Source organism: Tiliqua scincoides, chromosome 2 (genome assembly GCF_035046505.1).
Source record: "Tiliqua scincoides isolate rTilSci1 chromosome 2, rTilSci1.hap2, whole genome shotgun sequence".
Lineage (NCBI taxonomy): Eukaryota > Metazoa > Chordata > Lepidosauria > Squamata > Scincidae > Tiliqua > Tiliqua scincoides.
In genome coordinates this window covers 271,012,590-271,031,917 of record NC_089822.1, presented here as the reverse complement: position 1 = coordinate 271,031,917, position 19,328 = coordinate 271,012,590, and the positions used below count along the sequence as shown (strand labels likewise).

The 19,328-nt window shown below is 51.8% G+C and overlaps 1 protein-coding gene across 1 annotated transcript; it reads left to right on the top strand.

Moving 5' to 3' along the window:
* The first annotated feature begins 8,458 nt into the window (after nucleotides 1-8,458).
* LOC136639208 (vomeronasal type-2 receptor 26-like) lies at nucleotides 8,459-13,877 on the top strand. Its single transcript, XM_066613210.1, has 4 exons — nucleotides 8,459-8,611; nucleotides 10,472-10,702; nucleotides 11,573-11,699; nucleotides 12,967-13,877. The coding sequence occupies exons 1-4, from the start codon at nucleotides 8,459-8,461 to the stop codon at nucleotides 13,875-13,877; spliced, it is 1,422 nt and encodes a 473-aa protein (XP_066469307.1).
* The last annotated feature ends 5,451 nt before the right edge of the window (nucleotides 13,878-19,328 follow it).

Here is a 19,328-nt window from a genome sequence, read left to right as displayed (position 1 = left end):
TGGTTTTCAAGGCTTTCTGTGTGAAGTCATACCAGAAGCAATGTTCAACATCATGTGAACAGTCATCACAGGATGTCACATGGAGAATCATGGAAATCAGAGTTGGGACCTTCCAGATCATCAAGTCCAACCCTCTGCCAGTGCAGGGTGACCACAGCTACAACCAGTGCTTTTTTTGTAAAAAAAAAAAAAAAAAAAATGGTGCAGGAACTCACAACTTGTTAATCTTTTATTTATTTATAAACCATTTTTTATAGGAGAAATAAAATATTTTTTATGTGCTTCCCCCCTAAAAATAAACTTACTTCTGAGTAGACATAAATAGGATTGGGCTCTCAGGCTGCAAGTTTATGCACCCTTTCCCAGGAGTAAGCCCCGTTGAGCACAATGAGCCTTACTTCTGAGTAGACATGCATAGGCTTGGGCTCTCAGGCTGCAAGGCTATGCACCCTTTCCAGGAGCAAGCCCCATTGAGCACAATGAGACGTACTTCTGAGTAGACATGCCTAGGCTGTCTCAGGTGCAGGGGGTGCACCAGCCAGCTTCCTTCCCCCCTCCTCTGCCAAGCCAGTACCTGGGTGCTGCAGCCCGTCTCCCTGGCTGGCTGGCTGGCTGTCCCTCTTAGTCATCGTCGTCGTCCTCAGCACATGTCCCCGCACCCTCCACCGGCTTGGAAGCTGCGCGGGAAGCAGAGCGCAGGGAGAGGAAAGGCAGGCTGGGCTCAGGCGAGAGCTGTGAGTGCGGTGAGGGAAGGGCAGTGCTTTTTAGTAAAAAAAAAAAAAGTGCAGGAGCTCACTTACAAGAACAAGTTTAAGATTAACAAGTGTAATCTTTTATTTATTTATTTACCTCCCCACCTAAAAAAAAGAAGAAAAAAAAAATTTATTCCTTACGGGGATTTGAACCCCCAACCTCTGGCTCCACAGACCAGCACTTCAGCAATTGAGCCATAGGAAGTCTTAGGCTCAAAGTATTTGGAACTAGTACTTGAGGCGCTGATGGCCACCAGCTGGGCTCAAGACCTGATATATTAGTTCTGAACAATTTAACTATAGGCTTTCCTATAGCCCAATGGAGAGAGTGCTGGGCTGTGGAGCACAAGGTTGGAGGTTCAAATCCCTCCCTAGCCAGCAGTGCAGGGCAGCGCAGGGAGGGAAAAAAGGTGGGGGGGAGGAGGGGGGAAAAAAGGTGCCGGAATGACATTCTGGTGCACTCCATTACAAAAAAAGCCCTGGCTGCAACATTCCAGACAGAGCCTTCCAGACAGGAAGCAGAGAGTGGGTGTCAATGGGCAATTTTCACAATGGAGAGAGGTGAAAAGCGGTGTGCCCCAAGGATCTGTCCTGGGACCAGTGCTTTTCAACCTCTTCATAAATGACCTGGAGACAGGGTTGAGCAGTGAAGTGGCTAAGTTTGCAGACGACACCAAACTTTTCCGAGTGGTAAAGACCAGAAGTGATTGTGAGGAGCTCCAGAAGGATCTCTCCAGACTGGCAGAATGGGCAGCAAAATGGCAGATGCGCTTCAATGTCAGTAAGTGTAAAGTCATGCACATTGGGGCAAAAAATCAAAACTTTAGATATAGGCTGATGGGTTCTGAGCTGTCTGTGACAGATCAGGAGAGAGATCTTGGGGTGGTGGTGGACAGGTCGATGAAAGTGTCGACCCAATGTGCGGTGGCAGTGAAAAAGGCCAATTCTATGCTTGGGACCATTAGGAAGGGTATTGAGAACAAAACGGTTAGTATTATAATGCCGTTGTACAAATCGATGGTAAGGCCACACCTGGAGTATTGTGTCCAGTTCTGGTCGCCGCATCTCAAAAAAGACATAGTGGAAATGGAAAAGGTGCAAAAGAGAGCGACTAAGATGATTACGGGGCTGGGGCACCTTCCTTGTGAGGAAAGGCTACGGCGTTTGGGCCTCTTCAGCCTAGAAAAGAGACGCTTGAGGGGGGACATGATTGAGACATACAAAATTATGCAGGGGATGGACAGAGTGGATAGGGAGATGCTCTTTACACTCTCACATAATACCAGAACCAGGGGACATCCACTCAAATTGAGTGTTGGGCGGGTTAGGACAGACAAAAGAAAATATTTCTTTACTCAGCGCGTGGTCGGTCTGTGGAACTCCTTGCCACAGGATGTGGTGCTGGCGTCTAGCCTAGACACCTTTAAAAGGGGATTGGACGAGTTTCTGGAGGAAAAATCCATTATGGGGTACAAGCCATGATGTGTATGCGCAACCTCCTGATTTTAGGAATGGGTTAAGTCAGAATGCCAGATGTAGGGGAGAGCACCAGGATGAGGTCTCTTGTTATCTGGTGTGCTCCCTGGAGCATTTGGTGGGCCGCTGTGAGATACAGGAAGCTGGACTAGATGGGCCTATGGCCTGATCCAGTGGGGCTGTTCTTATGTTCTTATGTTCTTACCCAGCCTCTGTTTAAAGACGCACTGGGTCACTCTCTTCAAAAGCCTCCAAAACTACAGCAGTTCTCAGCTCCAGCAGATTTGAGTTCCTGTCTCATTATTTCCCTGCCAATAGTACTAGCTTGAATAGCATCACTTTGTTCTTCCCCAGCTCTCCCCTCAACAAAACAGAAATCAAAACATCCTGAATAATCCCCAGTTTGCAACTGAAGTACAGCATGCAAATCCTGCTAAATATTGTGCAATTGTGCAAATGCTGCTCTGTGACATGCCCCACAACAACTTCCAGTGCTCAGTTTCAATCAAAGGAGGAGACTGCAATCCCACACACCCTTACTTGAGAGGAAGTTCAGTTGAATGCATTGAGGCTAACTCCTGAGTAAGCATGGATTGAATTGCACTGTAACCCTTGTAGGACTGCCCTGACACTGATCCTGCTGGGATGCAATACTACAGAGAGGCAGCATTTCCAGGCTTCCCCCTTCTCCAGCTTCTGACTCTCTTGCAACTCTACCTACAGATATCCCCCCCTTTTTGTTCTGTTCTATCTATCTGGGGTGGGAAAGAATGGGGGGGAGGGAAAGGAAGTTTTAAAATGTAGAAAATGTTGGCGAAGGCAATAATCCTGAAAACATACAGGCTGAGGGAGTGGGGGAGGAAGGGAAGGGGAGAACCTCATGGAGGAGGCAAATTTGCTGCAGGTTTCGCAAAAGTCTCCCCTCCCAGACACAGCATTGGGGTTACCACCTTGCTCTTTGCTCCCACCTTCCTGCAGTTGGTGAGTGACTGGGATCTCCACCTCCCCTTCCACTTTTGCAGAGCATTATTTCAGATTTCCAGTGCCTGCCTTTTTTGGACAACAAACTTTTTAGCCCCTCTCCATGATCATTGGGGAGGGGGAGGAAATCCTCACCTGCCCATCATGACTCCTTATCCTCTCTCTGGGCTTCTGAGTGCAGCCTGCAGTCGGGGTGCATGCAGCCATCCAGAAAAAGGGTAGTTCCAACCTCCCCCCCCAACAGGGGGCAAAGGCAGAACTGAACCCTCCCTTCCAAACAGGCAACTCACTGGACCAGGTTTTGGTTTTAAAGGGACAGCAGCCCTTCCACGCTTTCCAGGGAGTAAGCCCCATTGACTCTAATGTGACTTACTCCTGAGCAGACATGCAGAGGACTGGGCTCTAAGGCTGCAATCCTATCCATGCTTTCCTGGGAGTAAGCCCCATTGACTGTGATGGGATTTACTTCTGAGTAGACTTGCAGAGGATTGGGCTGGAAGGGCTGCTGTCTCTAAAAACAAAGCCTGCTTGTTGCAAGCACAGCTAGTTGCCTGTTTGGGAAGCAAATGCCAGACAGGTGGGAAAGAGGCAGACGGAGGAGCAGCAGCAACTCCCCTTAGCTGCGCACAGAGAGGGAGGAGGGCAGGCTTCGGTGCTCCCAGGCTGCTCAGGTGAGGGCACAAGAGCAGGATGTCCCAGCAACCTCTAGCCCTTCTTTGCTGGGGCAAGCCCCTCCGAGATCGACCTGGAGGTTGCCATGCATTGCACTGGACGCACGTGTGAGGCTCACACATGCGTACAGAGCCTCAAAAGCCTCCAGACTCAGGCTGGAGGCTCCTGCAGCATCACGCGGGTGTGAGGCTTGCCTCAGAAGCCTCCGGCAGCACTTTAAGGCAGGGGTTTCTTTGGAAGGGCAGGGTTGGGGGCAGGGTAGTAGGCGCATCACCCCCCCAGCGCATCACCTGGTGTGGCCCACACTCCCCGCACCCCCTATTGATGCCACTGGTAGGAGGGACTGAGTGAGAGCCAGGACAGAAGTGGTGAAAAGGAGAAGGGTCACATCAGTAGCTGCAAGGCTTACGAGATGACCCAATCCTTGGCAGCCCTACGCAGAAGTAGTCCCGCTGTAGCCAGTCATTTAATGAGAGTTGCCCCTCCCCTCTTGTCCTCCTGCCCTCCCTCAGCCAATGGAAATATGAGAACGGCAACCCTTTGACCCTTGATAATCCCTTCCTTCCTATCAGAGAGGGGAAAAGAGAGCTCAGTCCTGTCTCCCCCTCCTGCTCACATTAACCCTTTCCTGCTGCTCACCCTGTTGGAATGCTGGCCGCAAGAGGTTCTTTACATCATGAAAACAGTAACACCTCTGGTCACAGGCAGACTCAAGTCAGCAGGCATGGGGATGAGTGACAAGTCAAGGGGGCCCTGACATAACACTTTCAGCGTCTTCCACAAGGGCAACTCATGATTCGCGAAGCCACCCAAAATCACACATATTCACAACACACAAAAGGCAAGGTGAGAGAGAGAGAGTGATGGCAGCAGGGAGGGGAATGTTCTCAGCTGGAGGTTCTGGGGAGTCCCCATCAGTAAGTGTAGAGTTGGACAGTCCCAGTTGCAAGCTGAGGAGGGTCATAGGAGTCACAGGACCTGGGTGGCACTCCATGGGGTGGGTGGCAATGCAACACTCTTGCAGCTGCCATGGTCCCACCCCCGTCACTTGCAACCACTCCCCCTCCAAATGTGACCAGAGCTTTTCTCCGATCACGTACGGAGGGGGTTCTGAGGGCTGAGGAGGCTGCACGCCTCTGGGCTCTGGAAGGCTCACCACTTCCAGTCTTTCTTTGGAAACCGGAAGGAACAATTTTCCATCTCCTGGAGGCATTCTGTGAGCCTCCCTGGCCCTCACGCAGCCTCCCTGGCCCTTAAAACCCCTCCAGTTGTGACTGGAGTGCAGCTCTGGTCACGTTTGGAGGGACAGCCCTGTAAGGTGTCCCCTGGGGTGGCACATCTTCCAGCCACACTGCTGGACAGTCCTGGTCTGGATGGGTCTCAGGTCTGGTGACATGAGTGTCCATCATCATTCCTTCTGGCGGGAGGTGTGGTTGACCAGAAGGACAGAAGATCGGGCTGCCCCCACACAAGGCCAGGATTTTCCCACTCTCTGGGGAACTCTCCAGGCATGCAGAAGAACATAAGAACAGCCCCACAGGATCAGGCCCTAGGCCCACCTAGTCCAGCTTCCTGTACCTCACAGCGGCCCACCAAATGCCCCAGCAGATGCCCCTTCCAATGGCACAACAATACCCTGAACAGATCCAGTGCCTCTTCAGGCAGCTTTGCTAAGCTCAAGTGATCCCACTGCTGACCCCTGGCAGAGTCTGGAACTGCATTCTCGCAAACATGTTTTCTCCAGCTCACACCTGCGCATGGAGGCACACAGGGAGTCCAGGTGTTGCACTGATGACTGCCCTCACTGTTATTACCCAAATCACGGTGTTCTATTCTCCAAAGGTCAAGGAACTCTTTTTTCTTAAAGATCATCTTTAACTTCATCAACATAGATAGACTGTGTCTGAAGAAACAGCTGCAGAAATAGCTTCTGGTCCATGGAGAGCTTGGAATGGGAATTCAGCCAGGCAGGGCCTCTGCTGTGAAGCTTCATATCACCCCCTTCAGATGCAGCCACTGAAAGGACTTGCAGCTTCCGCCTGGGAAGACGGTCTTGGCTTCCAATCCGCGGCTGGTGTTGGAGAGCAGATGCTGGGAGATGATTGCAGCAGGGGTGCCCAGACTGCTGCTGCTGCTCCTGGTCCCTGTGGCCTGCGGGGGACTAAAGGCAAAATGTCCCCAGTCTGTGATCAGGGAGGAGAAGGAGCTACTCAATTATTACAGGCCAGGAGACTACCTCCTCGGTGGGGCCGTTTCTGCAACTCGTGTCGTCTTTCAGCCACGACCCTTGACTGAGCCTCCCTCATCCAGCATTTCCATGTAAGTCAAGAGGGGCTGATGATGAGGGCTTGGTGGCTGCTACAGCCCCTTCTGATGTCATGGCTTCCAGCCACCCCAAATTGGGGGGGGGGGCTTTTCCTGCTGTGTCCTTGTCTTGGGTAAATCAGTAATCTTTCTGCATATGGGGGAAAATCTGGGAATGCATCAACATACTAAGGCACCATTTGGCATGCAGTCTGCCACTTCACATCTGTAGTCCCCACACTTGGGGGGAGTTGTCCATCTATCTGTCCCCCACTCACTGGTGGTGGTTTTAAACTGCCTAGATCTGGGCTCCTTGTAGCAGGTCCACATCCCCACCACCTGCAGCCTGAGCAGTGAGTCAGGTAGTCGCAATTCTCTGCAGTCCTCAACCTTCCTCTGCCCTCCCCTAAGAGGCTGCTTAGGGAAACCACATCACCGACTGACTCCCAATTTCTCCCCCTTCCCCCAACCTCACAAGTCATGAGCCTGGCCAGGCAGAATGTTCAATGATGACTTAATTAATTCCCCTGCAGTCCTCAAGGTGCCACTTCAACCCCTGAGCAGTCACTGAGCTCTGCAGGGCTTCTAAGGTGGGTGCAAATACTCTGGCCATTGCTGCTGGGAGGGAGAAGTGCTGCATGAATCTTCCCCGCAAAGGTGATGGCAAAAATCCCCCCACCCAGCCCCTAACAGAGAGAGCACCTGCTTTGCATGCCAGGTTCAATCCCTGGCAGTCCAGCCTTTGAAAGATCCCCACCTGACACCCTGAGGAGCTGCTGCCAGTCAGCGGGCAATGCTGAGCTCAGGGGCCAAGGGACTGACTCAGTCCAGGCAGCCTTAGATGCTCCCCTGTGCAGAGGATGGGGTTGGGGAGGGGCCCTGCCCTGGCTTCCTTTTAGAGGGAAAAGCGCTGGTCACCTCACAGCATGGATGTCCAGCCTGACACGCCCAAACCCTCATATGGGAATCCCCTCATGTTTTGGAACTAGACCTGGGGTAGCCACAGTTCTGACCCCCAGCAAAATCCAGACGTCTACATCAAGAACATGGCACAGTCCTTTTGTTTCAGGAAAGCATCCACACAGTACTGGCTCATCCTGTCCTTCCTGTTTGCCACTGAGAAGATCAACCGGGACCCCAGGCTCTTGCCCAATGTCACTCTGGGCTACAACATCTACGACACCTATTCTGATGCCCAAATGACTTCCGATGCCCTTGTAGACCTGCTCTCCACTGGACAGACACATGTTCCAAACTATAGCTGTGGAAGGCAGAAACAGCTGCTTTCAGTTCTTGAAGGGGCTGAAGCTGGCCTCTCCAGCCATATTTCAGCCATTTTGACTGCCTACAAAATTCCCCAGGTGAGAGTGGGTGGAGGGCACAGGCTGCGTCTCGTCCCACGTGGCTGCCTCCCATCCAAAAATGAGGTGGGGGCATGCAGTGTGTGAGTGGGCTGAACAGAGAAGCACTGCCTAGTTCCGTGGACGTGTCCTTGCAGTGGGTGGGGGCTTCCTTGCATCAGAATGAAAAAGGGTTTTGCTCACTGTTAACAAGCTCAGGCCACCAAATATGTGACCTGAAGATAAATCCAAACATCCATCTCTTCTCTCCTTTCCCAGGTCAGTTATGCTTTCACGGCTCATGTTCTGAATGACAGAACTCGGGCCCCCTTTCTCTATCGGATATTCCCCAAAGAGCCCCAGTACGTGGGGGTGGTCAGGCTGCTCCTGCACTTCCAGTGGTCCTGGGTCGCTCTGGTTGCTCCAGACACTGACAATGGAGAGCGGTTCATCAGGACCTTGACACCCGAGTTAACTCAGAGCGGCATTTGTGTCGCTTACTCCCAGAGCATTCCAGGGACAACTACAGGTAAATTGGTGCTCGATGTGGCATCATTGCTCAAGGAGAGACAAGTCAATGTGTTTCTTTACCATGCAGAGACCGATGCCTTCATAGATGGATTATTAATTATACAAGGGGTAGTTGAAATGTTAATAAAACCCATAGTGGGGAAAATCTGGATCACAAGAGCCTTTTGGGACATCAGCTTGGTCCTGAGGCTGAATCATAAGTCTTTCCAGCACATTCAGGGTCTTTTTTCCTTCTCCATCCAGTCAATGAAAATGATAAATTACAATGATTACGAAATGCTTTTCTTCACCTGGCAGCGGTTAGTGGCGGGGGGATTTCACTGTGCGTTTCCAAAGCCTGTTCTGTCCGTGAAAGGCTGGACGAGGTGCAGAGAAAGAGCGCAGCCCCTGCCTTGGGACGTGATGGAAAGAGCCCTGGCCATGGACAGCTATGCCATCCACAGCGCTGTCCAGGCCGTGGCGCAAGCCTTACATGCCGCGTCTTCGTCTCGACTCCGGCGGAGGGTGGTGGAGGCCGGAGGCAGCCTGGAGGTTCCGAGGGTGCAGCCGTGGCAGGTACTCCTCTCCCCACCCAGACAGTCAGGGCTACTGATGGGCCTTGGAACAAGGTCAGAAGGAAGTGAAATGGCACGTATCTTTCAGGGGAATCCAGTTGTGACTCTCCCTGCACAGGTCCTTCTCTCTGCCCCCTCCAAGTGGCTCCAGGGGACACAGACCATCCAGCAGCAGCCCCCAGGCAGGGCCTAGGAGAGGGGGGTAAAGGGGGTAATTTGGACCTGGGCCCAGGGTAAAAATGGAGCCAAAGAGGGGGCCCAGAAATTTCCTGGGATCTGACATTTTACAATCTCAGCCAGACTCATTGCCCTCATAGGATGCTGGGGGCATTACCGTCGGCACATGGCAGCAACTGTTGCCACAAGCCATACACACCAGACTCAGGAACATTCCTGAACAGTGTCATATCTGAGAGGAAGCTGGCCTGCTACAGTGGATCCGCTTATCATGAAGGAGTGTAGAGGAGCTCAGGGACACGGCTGTGGGACTGCAGCAGTCTGTTCTGGTGCAAACAGGACACTTTTCATTCTGGTGTGAGTCTGAACGCTCGTCTCCAGCAATGGTTTACTGTATTGGAAAGATTTGAGAGAGACTTAGGGGTGGGTTTGGTTTTCCGTATTGCTGTATCTAGCGACCAGTGCCGGGAAGGCAGGTAGACCTGAGTCAGGCCGGCTTCATACAGATTTCACACCTGGAGCAGAACATTCACATGACCCTGTGAAGGAAAAATGGGGGGGGGGGCTGGCCTGGGCAAAGCTGTGCCTTGTGGATAGCTAAGAGTTCACTGCCCCTGTTTTCCGCTACCCTCTGTTTACTAGGGAAACTGGTGGTTGAGTCCAGGCCACCATCAAAGCCAAACAGAAAGAGAACACCTTGAAAAACTCCTCTTTATAAGCACATCAGAAGAGCCCCGCTGGATCAGGCCAAAGGCCCATCTAGTCCAGCTTCCTGTATCTCACAGTGGCCCACCAAATGCCCCAGGGAGCACACCAGATAACAAGAGACCTCATCCTGGTGCCCTCCCCTGCATCTGGCAGGCAGCCTGCCTCTAAAACCAAGAGCTTGCACAGACCTACTATGACTTGTAACCCGTAATGAGCTTCTCCTCCAGAAATTGGTCCAGTCCCCTCTTAAAGGCATCCAGACAAGATGCCATCACTACTTCTTGTGGCAAAGAGTTCCACAAACTAATTACATGCAGGCTAAATAAATATTTTCTTTGTCTTACCAAACTCTCCCAACACTCAACCCTGGAAGCCTGCTGGTGCAGGTAAGGCCACACAGTGGCTGAGAGGGAGGTGAGAAGAGGATGGAACAAGTAGATGGGCAGAACAGGGAGGTGACGGAGCAGGAAGGAAGGCAGATTGGGTCCGGGAAGGTTTGGCAGCAGCACCACTCAAGCACTTTCTAGACCGAATTTCCCTTCACCTGTCAAGGTGGTCATGCACCAGTGATATTGCTGACACAGGTCCGAATTGACCCATGGCGACAGAGGGGGCTTACCCTGAAGGAGGGGAACAAATTTTCCCTTCCGCCAAGGAGGCCTCAGCATGACCAAACTCCCTCCCCTTACGGATTCAGCAAATGCCACGTTGGGGCTGCTCTGTTACCAAATGGGGAGTTGCGGTGATCAAGTTGCCTGTGTCTCTCCTGGACTGAGTCGGGATTCAAGGCAGAGGCATACCTGGAGGAGGGCAAGTGGGGTAGATCTGCCTCTGGGCAGCAGAACAGAAAACGGGGTTTAGACAAACCAACCAATCAGCCGTTTTCATTGGCATCGTCCCTGACTCATAGGAGATTCAAACTCTGTGAAGCACCCAACACGGTTCCCTGACCTCTGATGTTTCTCTTTTGTGTCAGCTCCATCCTTTCCTGAGGAACTTTGGGGTCTACAACACTTCCCTGGACGGCCTGTATCTGGATGGGGACGGGGATCTGGCAGCCGACTTCGACATTGTGAACTGGGCCGTTTTTCCCAACGGGTCTTATGTCAGAGTGACATTTGGGAGCCTGGCAAGACGACACAGCCCACCAGGCCTCCACGTCACCATAGACCAGAGCGCCATTGTGTGGCCTGAATGGTTCAACCAGGTGGGGAAATCCATGATTTCTAACATCTAATAAAATATTAGATGCATCATCTCAAGATTCAAAAGCTGAGAGTCCTTTTCCTGCCCACATATTTTGCAAGAGAAAACTCCTGACAGCAGGGATAGAGCAAAGGCAGGAGCAGTTTGTGATGGGCAGGCAACAAATGCGGGTTCTGGTGGCACCAAACAGGGCTAAACAGGGCTGGGGCAGCCACAACTAAACCCCAATGCAAAACAAGGTGGGGGGTCCCTGAGTTTGCAGTCAGTGACTTAAACTGGCAGCTGGAGAAGCTGAGCTGCAGCAAGTGGAAGAGCCTCCTCTGTTGACAGGGCAGAAGGTCTTTAAGAAAGTCTTAGACCCATATCAGTCCTGTTGCAGTTTGGGTTGTGGAGTGGAACTGCCTGGGTGGCCTTGGAGGACAACCCACAGCAGAATCTGGGTGGGCAAGTGTGTTCTGCAGTGGAATTCGGCACCATCAGCTATGACGCTTTTTGGGACCACCTGGCCACTCTGGGGTTGGGGGCAGTGTGTGGTGCTGGTTCCAGACTTGCTGGAGAGTGGTCTGCATGTGGCAGCACTGGGGCTCTGTCCTTTGGCCTCCTGAGTCCCACAGGATCCTACCTTGTCAGGAGCCCATGCTGCTGAATGTCTTTGTGGAACTCCTGGGAGAGCATCATCACCATGAGGATCAGGGAGGGGTCTTTTCCCAATTCTTCCCCCAAGCTCTGCCCTCAAGAACTGTCTTGGGGTGCCTGCTAACCTCAGACTCGAGGTCCTGTTGGGTCCCCCCAACTGTGTGACTCACTGCTACAGACAAACTGCTCCCCCACCACACAGATTTTCCTTGATGCGCCTTGTCTTCCTGTGTAGACCCTGCCTCAGTCGAGGTGCACCGCCAGCTGCCACCCGGGATACAGCAAGCTGATTCAGGAAGGAAGGCCGCTGTGCTGCTACGCGTGTGCTCGGTGCGCAGAAGGGACCGTCTCCTCCCAGGAAGGTGGGGGGCTCCAGAGCGATGGGCTGTTCATGGGGAGTGGGGCAAAGGTTGTCTCAGACCCATTCTGTGGAGGTGTCCAGACATTCCTTAAATCAGAGCCCTTCTTGCATTGTCTAACTTTAATACCCATCATTTATCTCACAAAATGCTTAGCGAGAAATTACTCCGGACAATAAACTGTGTCTGCAGGTGTGGGGGGGGAGAAGTGGGGGCCGGACTGGACACAGCCAGCTGCAGGCTCTCCCTCTGGTTCAAACTGCATTACTGCCTGTTCGCAAAACCTTCCTAAATAAGTGACACGGCAGTAGGAGGTTGGTTGGGTTCTCTTTGGCCAAAACGTCAACCTGCCTCAGCCTGTCCGTCCATCCCCAGTGCTTTGTGCTCCAGACCAGGGCCTGCCCGGACCCCCAGCCTCTGAGGCAGCCTGCCAAGTGCTGCCCTCCCACCTGATGCCCCACCCTCTGTGTGGTCCTCTGCAGCCCCACTTGCCCCTGCCTTTTCCAGGCCCTGGAGCAGGAGGAGAGGAGAGTGGGGAGCTTCAGTGCCTTCTCTGTTGTTCGCTCCTCCGCATTCCTCTTCCATTTCCTTCCTGCTTCTCAATCCCAGGAATGGAAGGAGGGGGAGGCAGAGCTGGTGACCCCTGCCCAGCTGTGCCTAGAGTGACTGTCTCGGTTGACATGCACAGACCAGCCCTGATCCCAGTCCTGAGGGTCGCTTTCAGCCACTGGTGACAACTGAACCTGCCTGTCGGCACTTCAGTCCCGTCTCCTTCCACGGAATGTCACCCTCCCTTCTCTCCACTGCACGTTGTCGGAAGCCAAGGACTCCCCCAGCCTGGATCAGTTGAAGTCTCTTGCAGAAGTGCTCACCCGCAACAGTGTTCGTGGAATGAAGTCAGACACGAGGCTCAGTCCTGGGCCCAGCAGAATGTGTGTTCCTCTGGTGACTGCTGGTGTGCCGAGTAGCGCATGGCCAGAGCACCTGTGGGAAGGCTGGAGCCTTCCTGTGTGTGTCGCTGAGGCCTGCTGGAGCAGGTCAGCCAGTGGGAGGGGGGAGCGGGCTAAGGGCAGGGAGGAATGGGGCCGGAGGGGGGAGCGAAGGGAGGGCAGAGTTATCAGACCCCCCCCCCCCGCTCAAGCTAGATACATTGTGGGTGTTTCTGGCATGGCTGTACCGGTGGAGGGGGCAGTGGATTGGGCTGACAGACTATTATGGGATGTAAGGCACATTAAATGATATTGGAAACACTGATTTTTTTTCATTTCAGATGCAGATCATTGCGACAAGTGTCCAGAAGACCAGCATCCAAACAAGGCCCAGACTCAGTGTGTCCCCAAAGTCATAACTTTCCTGTCCTACGAAGACTATTTGGGGGCCCTTCTGGCGTCTTCTGCTCTGGTCTTCTCCCTAACCACGGGTTTAGTGTTAGGAGCTTTCATCAAGCACCGGGAGACTCCAGTAGTCAAGGCCAACAACCGGGACCTCTCCTACGTACTCCTCGCCTCCCTCCTGCTCTCCTTTCTGGCCTCCTTTCTGTTCATCGGCCGGCCAAGGAGGGTGACCTGCCTCCTCCGCCAAACGGCCTTCAGCATCATCTTCTCCCTGGCCCTCTCCTCTGTCTTGGCCAAAACTGTCACCGTGGTGGTGGCCTTCATGGCCACCAAACCAGGAAGCAGGATGCGCAGGTGGCTGGGGAAGGGCTTGGCCAACGCCATCATCCTCTCCTGCTCCGCTGTCCAGCTCGGCCTCTGCACCGCCTGGCTGGGAATCTCTCCACCCTTCCCAGACTCCGACAGGCACTCCCAGCCCGGCCAAATCGTCCTGCAGTGCAACACGGGGTCCGTCGCCCTGTTCTACGGCGCTTTGGGCTACCTGGGTTTCCTGGCCGCCGTCTGCTTCACAGGGGCCTTCCTGGCCAGGCGGCTGCCTGGGGCCTTCAACGAGGCCAAGCTGCTCACCTTCAGCATGCTGGTCTTCTGCAGCGTCTGGGTGGCCTTTGTGCCCGCCTACCTGAGCACAAAGGGGAAGCACACGGTGGCCGTGCAGGTCTTCTCCATCCTGGCCTCCAGCGCTGGGCTGCTGGGCTGCCTCTTTTTCCCCAAATGCTACATTATTTTTCTGAGGCCAGATCTGAATAGAAAGGAACAGCTAATGATGAAAAGGAAAGATAGTGTTTGACTCACTGCTGGGCAAACCGCCAGGCCAGGCAGAGGGAAGAAAGACCCGTTGAGCTGAACTCTGCGTTTTGCATGGACCAGAGTCAAAAACAACATGATCGGTTTGCAGGTTGGGGATACACCTTGACCCACAGCTTCTCTTGGAGGTCCAGGTGGCCTCATGGCGGCCTCAGGTAGCCTCAGTTTAGCTCACCTGTTAGCTTCAGCCTTTCATGGAGATTTCTGAGCTAACCACAAATAATCTGCCAAAAAAAGAGTTTTATTTGGTTTTTCATATTTAAGGGGGAGCTGGATGGGTAATAACTGTGGCGCTTTCCACATGCGCTGCCTCCGACGCATCCTCGGCATCACCTGGCAGGACAAAGTTCCAAACAACACAGTCCTGGAACGTGCTGGAATCCCTAGCATGTATTCACTGCTGAAACAGAGACGCCTGCGTTGGCTTCGTCATGTCGTGAGAATGGATGATGGCCGGATCCCAAAGGATCTCCTCTATGGAGAACTCGTGCAAGGAAAGCGCCCTACAGGTAGACCACAGCTGCGATACAAGGACATCTGCAAGAGGGATCTGAAGGCCTTAGGGATGGACCTCAACAAGTGGGAAACCCTGGCCTCTGAGCGGTCCGCTTGGAGGCAGGCTGTGCAGCCTGGCCTTTCCCAGTTTGAAGAGACACTTTGCCAACAGTCTGAGGCTAAGAGGCAAAGAAGGAAGGCCCATAGCCAGGGAGACAGACCAGGGACAGACTGCACTTGCTCCCGGTGTGGAAGGGATTGTCGCTCCCGGATTGGCCTTTTCAGCCACACTAGACGCTGTGCCAGAACCACCTTTCAGAGCGCGATACCATAGTCTTTCGAGACTGAAGGTTGCCAATACAATACTATCTGCTGACACTATACTACCTGTATCAGCTACCTAGTCCAACTTTCCAGCACCGGTGCAGTCACAATGCAGCCCCGAAGTAAGGCAATAAATGTTCCCTTATCTTGAGGAGGCCTCTGTGACTGCCTCCCCACCAACAACAGTATTTATATACCGCTTTTCAACAAAAAGTTCACAAAGCGGTTACAGAGAAAAATCATAAATCTAATGGCTCCCTGTCCCAAAAGGGCTCACAATCTAAAAAAAAAAGAAGGCAACACACACCCCATTGGCATGGCTGCACCTGAACTGGCATATTGGATAGGATTCGGCTCCTCCTGGTGGTCTACCGTAACACATCTACTGACTGTCAGTGGGTCTAATACTCAATGGGCAGTGGGTCTCATACTTTATTTTTGGGGGTCATGGCATTAGAAATGATGAAGAACATACTGGCCCAGAAAGACCAGCCCGGTGCCCAGGACCCAGTGCTGGCTCCTGGGATGTAGTAGGAACATAAGAAGAGCCCCGCTGGATCAGGCCAAAGTCCCATCTAGTCCAGCTTCCTGTATCTCACAGTGGCCCACCAAATGTCCCAGGGTACACACTAGACAACAGACACAACCTGCATCCTGCTGCCCTCCCCTGCATCTGGCAATCAGAGACAGCCTGCCTCTAAAACCAAGAGCTTCCACATACTGCTGAATGCCCAGACCTTAACTTACTTCCACATACCTACTATGACTTGTAACCCTTGGCAGCGGGCATGGTGATCTCCCATCATCCCGCCCCCACTGGCTTTTTGGCTATAACTTTTGATAGAATAGAGACATTTCAATGCAGTTTGTTTCATTGCATTCTGCATGAAATTGTGCATCGAATGGTAAAGAATACCATGTACTCTTTATGTTGTTTGTTGGCAAACTTCAGCCTCGAAAGACTCTGGTATCGCACTCTGAATGTTGGTTCTGGCACAGCGCCTAATGTGGCTAAAAAGGCCGATTCGGGAGTGACAATCCCTTCCATACGGGGAGCAAGTGCAGTCTGTCCCTGGTCTGTCTCCCTGGCTCTGGACCTTCCTTCTTTGCCTCTTAGCCTCAGACTGTTGGCCAAGTGTCTCTTCAAACTGGGAAAGGCCATGCTGCACAGCCTGCCTCCAAGCGGGCCACTCAGAGGACAGGGTTTCCAACCGGTTGAGGTCCATCCCTAAGGCCTTCAGATCCCTCTTGCAGATGTCCTTGTATCGCAGCTGTGGTCTACCTGTAGGGTGTTTTCCCTGCACAAGTTCTCCACAGAATAGGTCCTTTGGGAACCGACCATCGCTCATTCTTACGACATGACCAAGCCAACGCAGGCGTCTCTGTTTCAGTAGTGCATACATGCTAGGGATTCCAGCTTGTTCCAGGACTGTGTTGATTGGAACTTTGTCCTGCCAGGTCATGCCGAGGAAGCGTCGGAGGCAGCGCATGTGGAAAGCATTTAGTTTCCTCTCCTGTTGTGAGCGAAGAGTCCATGACTCGCTGCTGTAAAGAAGTGTACGCAAGACACAAGCTCTGTAGACCTAGATCTTGGTATGTTCCGTCAGCTTCTTGTTGGACCAGACTCTCTTTGTGAGTCTGGAAAACGTGGTAACTGCTTTACCGATGTGTTTGTTTAGCTCGGTATCGAGAGAAAGAGTGTCGGAGATCGTTGAGCCAAGGTACACAAAGTCATGGACTACCTCCACCTCATGCGCAGGGATTGCAATGCTGGGAGGTGAGTCCACATCCTGAACCATGACCTGTGTTTTCTTCAGGCTGATTGTCAATCCAAGTCTTGGCAGGCCTTGGTAAAACAGTTCACGAGCTGCTGGAGATCTTTGGCAGTGTGGGTAGTGACAGCTGCATTGTGGGCAAAGAGTATGCCACACATACATTTCAGCTGGACTTTGGACTTTGCTCTCAGTCTGGAGAGGTTGAAGAGCTTTCTGTCTGATCTGGTCCAGAGATAGATGCCTTCTGTTGCAGTTCCAAAGGCCTGCTTCAGCAGGACAGCGAAGAAAATCCCAAACATGGTCGGCGCGAGAACACAGCCCTGCTTCACTCCGCTTCGGATGTCAAAGGGGTCTGATGTGGAGCCATCAAAGCCTACAGAGCCCTTCATGTCCTTGTGGAAAGAGGTGATGATGCCAAGGAGCCTGGGTGGACATCCGATCTTGGGGTAAATCTCGAAGAGGCTGTCTCTGCTGACCTGGTCGAAAGCCTTCGTGAGATCTATGAAGGCTATAAAGAGTGGCTGTCGTTGTTCCTTGCATTTGTCCTGCAGCTGTCTAAGGGAGAACACCATATTGGTGGTGGAGCTGTTGGCTTGGAATCCGCACTGCAATTCTGGATAAACGCTCTCTGTAAGGACCTGGAGCCTCTTCAGTGCAACTCGGGCAAACAGCTTTCCTACAACACTAAGGAGAGAGATGCCGTGGTAGTTGTTGCAGTCACCCCTGTCGCCTTTGTTCTTGTACAGCATGACGATGTTTGCATCCCTCATGTCTTGAGGTACTCCACCTTCTCTCCAGCAGAGACAGAGGATTTCCTGCAGCTCAGTGGCGATGATCTCTTTGCAGCACTTTAGAACTTCAGCAGGGATGCTGTCTTTTCCAGGTGCCTTGCTAAAGGCAAGGGAGTCCAGGGCCACGTGAAGTTCTTCTAGGGTTGGTTCACTGTCAAGCTCCTCCAACACAGGCAGGCACTCAATGTTGTTCAGTGCTTCCTTGGTCACTGCATTTTCTCGGGAATATAGCTCAGAGGAGTGCTGCAGCCAGCATCCCACCTGCTGCGCCCTATCCTGGATGACCTCACCTGCGGCAGAATTCAGAGGGGCAGTTTTCTTCTCTGTTGGACTTAGGGCCTGCTTGATACCATCATACATCCCCTTGACGTTGCCTGTGTCAGCTGCTATCTGCATGTGGGAACAGAGCTGGGCCAGTAGTCATTAGCACACCTCCTGGCAGTCTGCTGGACTTTGCTGCAAGCAACTTGGAAGACCTGCAGGTTGCACTCACTTGTATGCTGCTAGAACTCTCCTCTTTTCCTCAATGACTGGTGTCAACTCCTCAGAGTGGGCTTCAAACCAGTCTGCCGTCTTGTTGGTCTTCTTGCCAAATATGGCCAAGGCGGTGTTGTAAACAGCATTTTTGAAATGTTTCCATCTGTTGGATGCATCTGCATCGGCCGGGCCTGGAAGAGATTCCTCAAGCGCTCGTGCAAATTCCTCCACTTTTCCCTGGTCCTGGGTCTTCCTGGTGTCAATGCAAGGTCTTCCTTCCTTTTTCATGTGATACAGTCGCTTTGTTCACAGTTTCACTCTGCTGCACACCAGGGAGTGGTCAGTGTCACAGGCAGCACCCTGATATCTGCGTGTGATCTTGATGCTGGGAAGGCTGGAGTGTCTGGTGAGAATCAGGTTGAGCTGGTGCCAGTGCTTTGATCTTGGGTGTCTCCAAGAGACTCTATGTTGGGACTTCGTGCTGAAGAAGGTGTTGCTGATGCACAGACCATGAAGACAGCAAAGCTCAAGCAGGCGTTGGCCATTTTTGTTCATCCTCCCAGTGCCGAACTGACCTAAGCAAGTGGGCCACAAACTGTGATCAGCACCAACTCTAGCATTGAAATCATCGAGGATGAACACTGGCTCTTTTTTGGGGATCTTCTTCATACTCTTTATGATTATGGTATTATTCCATAATAATATAATAATTAATATAGTAATTATCATATATTAATATAGTAATCATAATAATTGTTGCAAGGTCAAAAGCAAACTCAGTAGGCAAGAGTGGTGATCGTCTGCAAGCTTTATTTCATTGCCAGCAATGGGCTTCTCAGGGACTCCTTGTCCAAATGGAAGAGAGCAATTTTCCAGTGTGAGTTTCTCACTTATATTTCATTTGGGCTCCTTTGTTTGAGGTGTTGTGCACCTCTCATTGGCTGGTGTGTGACATCAGAGATGGGGCTTTCTTTGGGCTGGCTAGTGATATCTTTACAAGCATTTGATTGGTTGGCTTCAGATTACAGGTTTCAAATATGGCAAAAATATACATTGAATCATATATAATTTAGAGATTCCAACAACCAGTAGGTGGCAGTCTTTACTCAATTATTACAGAACTGGTTTTTTGGGTATGTCTTTGCACTTATCTTTTGGCACTCTTCACTTGTTTGACATTGGCAAGTTGCAAGAAGCCACCTGCTTATCTATCTAGCATTCTTTGTACCAGACACTATGGGGCTCTGTGCCAACATTGCTTAAACCAAGTCCTCTCTATTCCATGTTGTGATGACCTGTTACTTTGGATGTATAGTGGTGCAATTATATTTATTGAATACAGGAAAACCAACCTCTTATTGTGAAAAGGATTTTAAGAGACCTTTTCTTATTCATTTTACTTTAACCAAATCTCAGCTTTCTCTGTCAGCTTTAGCTCAGACAAATGCTTTCATGATGTTTTGGCTTAATCAGGGGGCTCTCCCATAGAAAACTTTGTTGTCTGTTTCTGTGTTTGCAGGTGTCTGTAGAAAATGCTATTTCCATTTGCCAAACAAGATAAAAAGTTGCATT

What these genes read in the sequence shown, in the direction of transcription:
- LOC136639208 (XM_066613210.1), top strand. Translation starts at nt 8,459, where the DNA reads ATGGAAAGAGCCCTGGCCATGGACAGCTATGCCATCCACAGCGCTGTC. An exon ending in CGAGGGTGCAGCCGTGGCAG is followed by an intron (nt 8,612 to 10,471) that starts GTACTCCTCTCC and finishes CTTTTGTGTCAG; the next exon opens with CTCCATCCTTTCCTGAGGAA. An exon ending in GACCGTCTCCTCCCAGGAAG is followed by an intron (nt 11,700 to 12,966) that starts GTGGGGGGCTCC and finishes TTTTCATTTCAG; the next exon opens with ATGCAGATCATTGCGACAAG.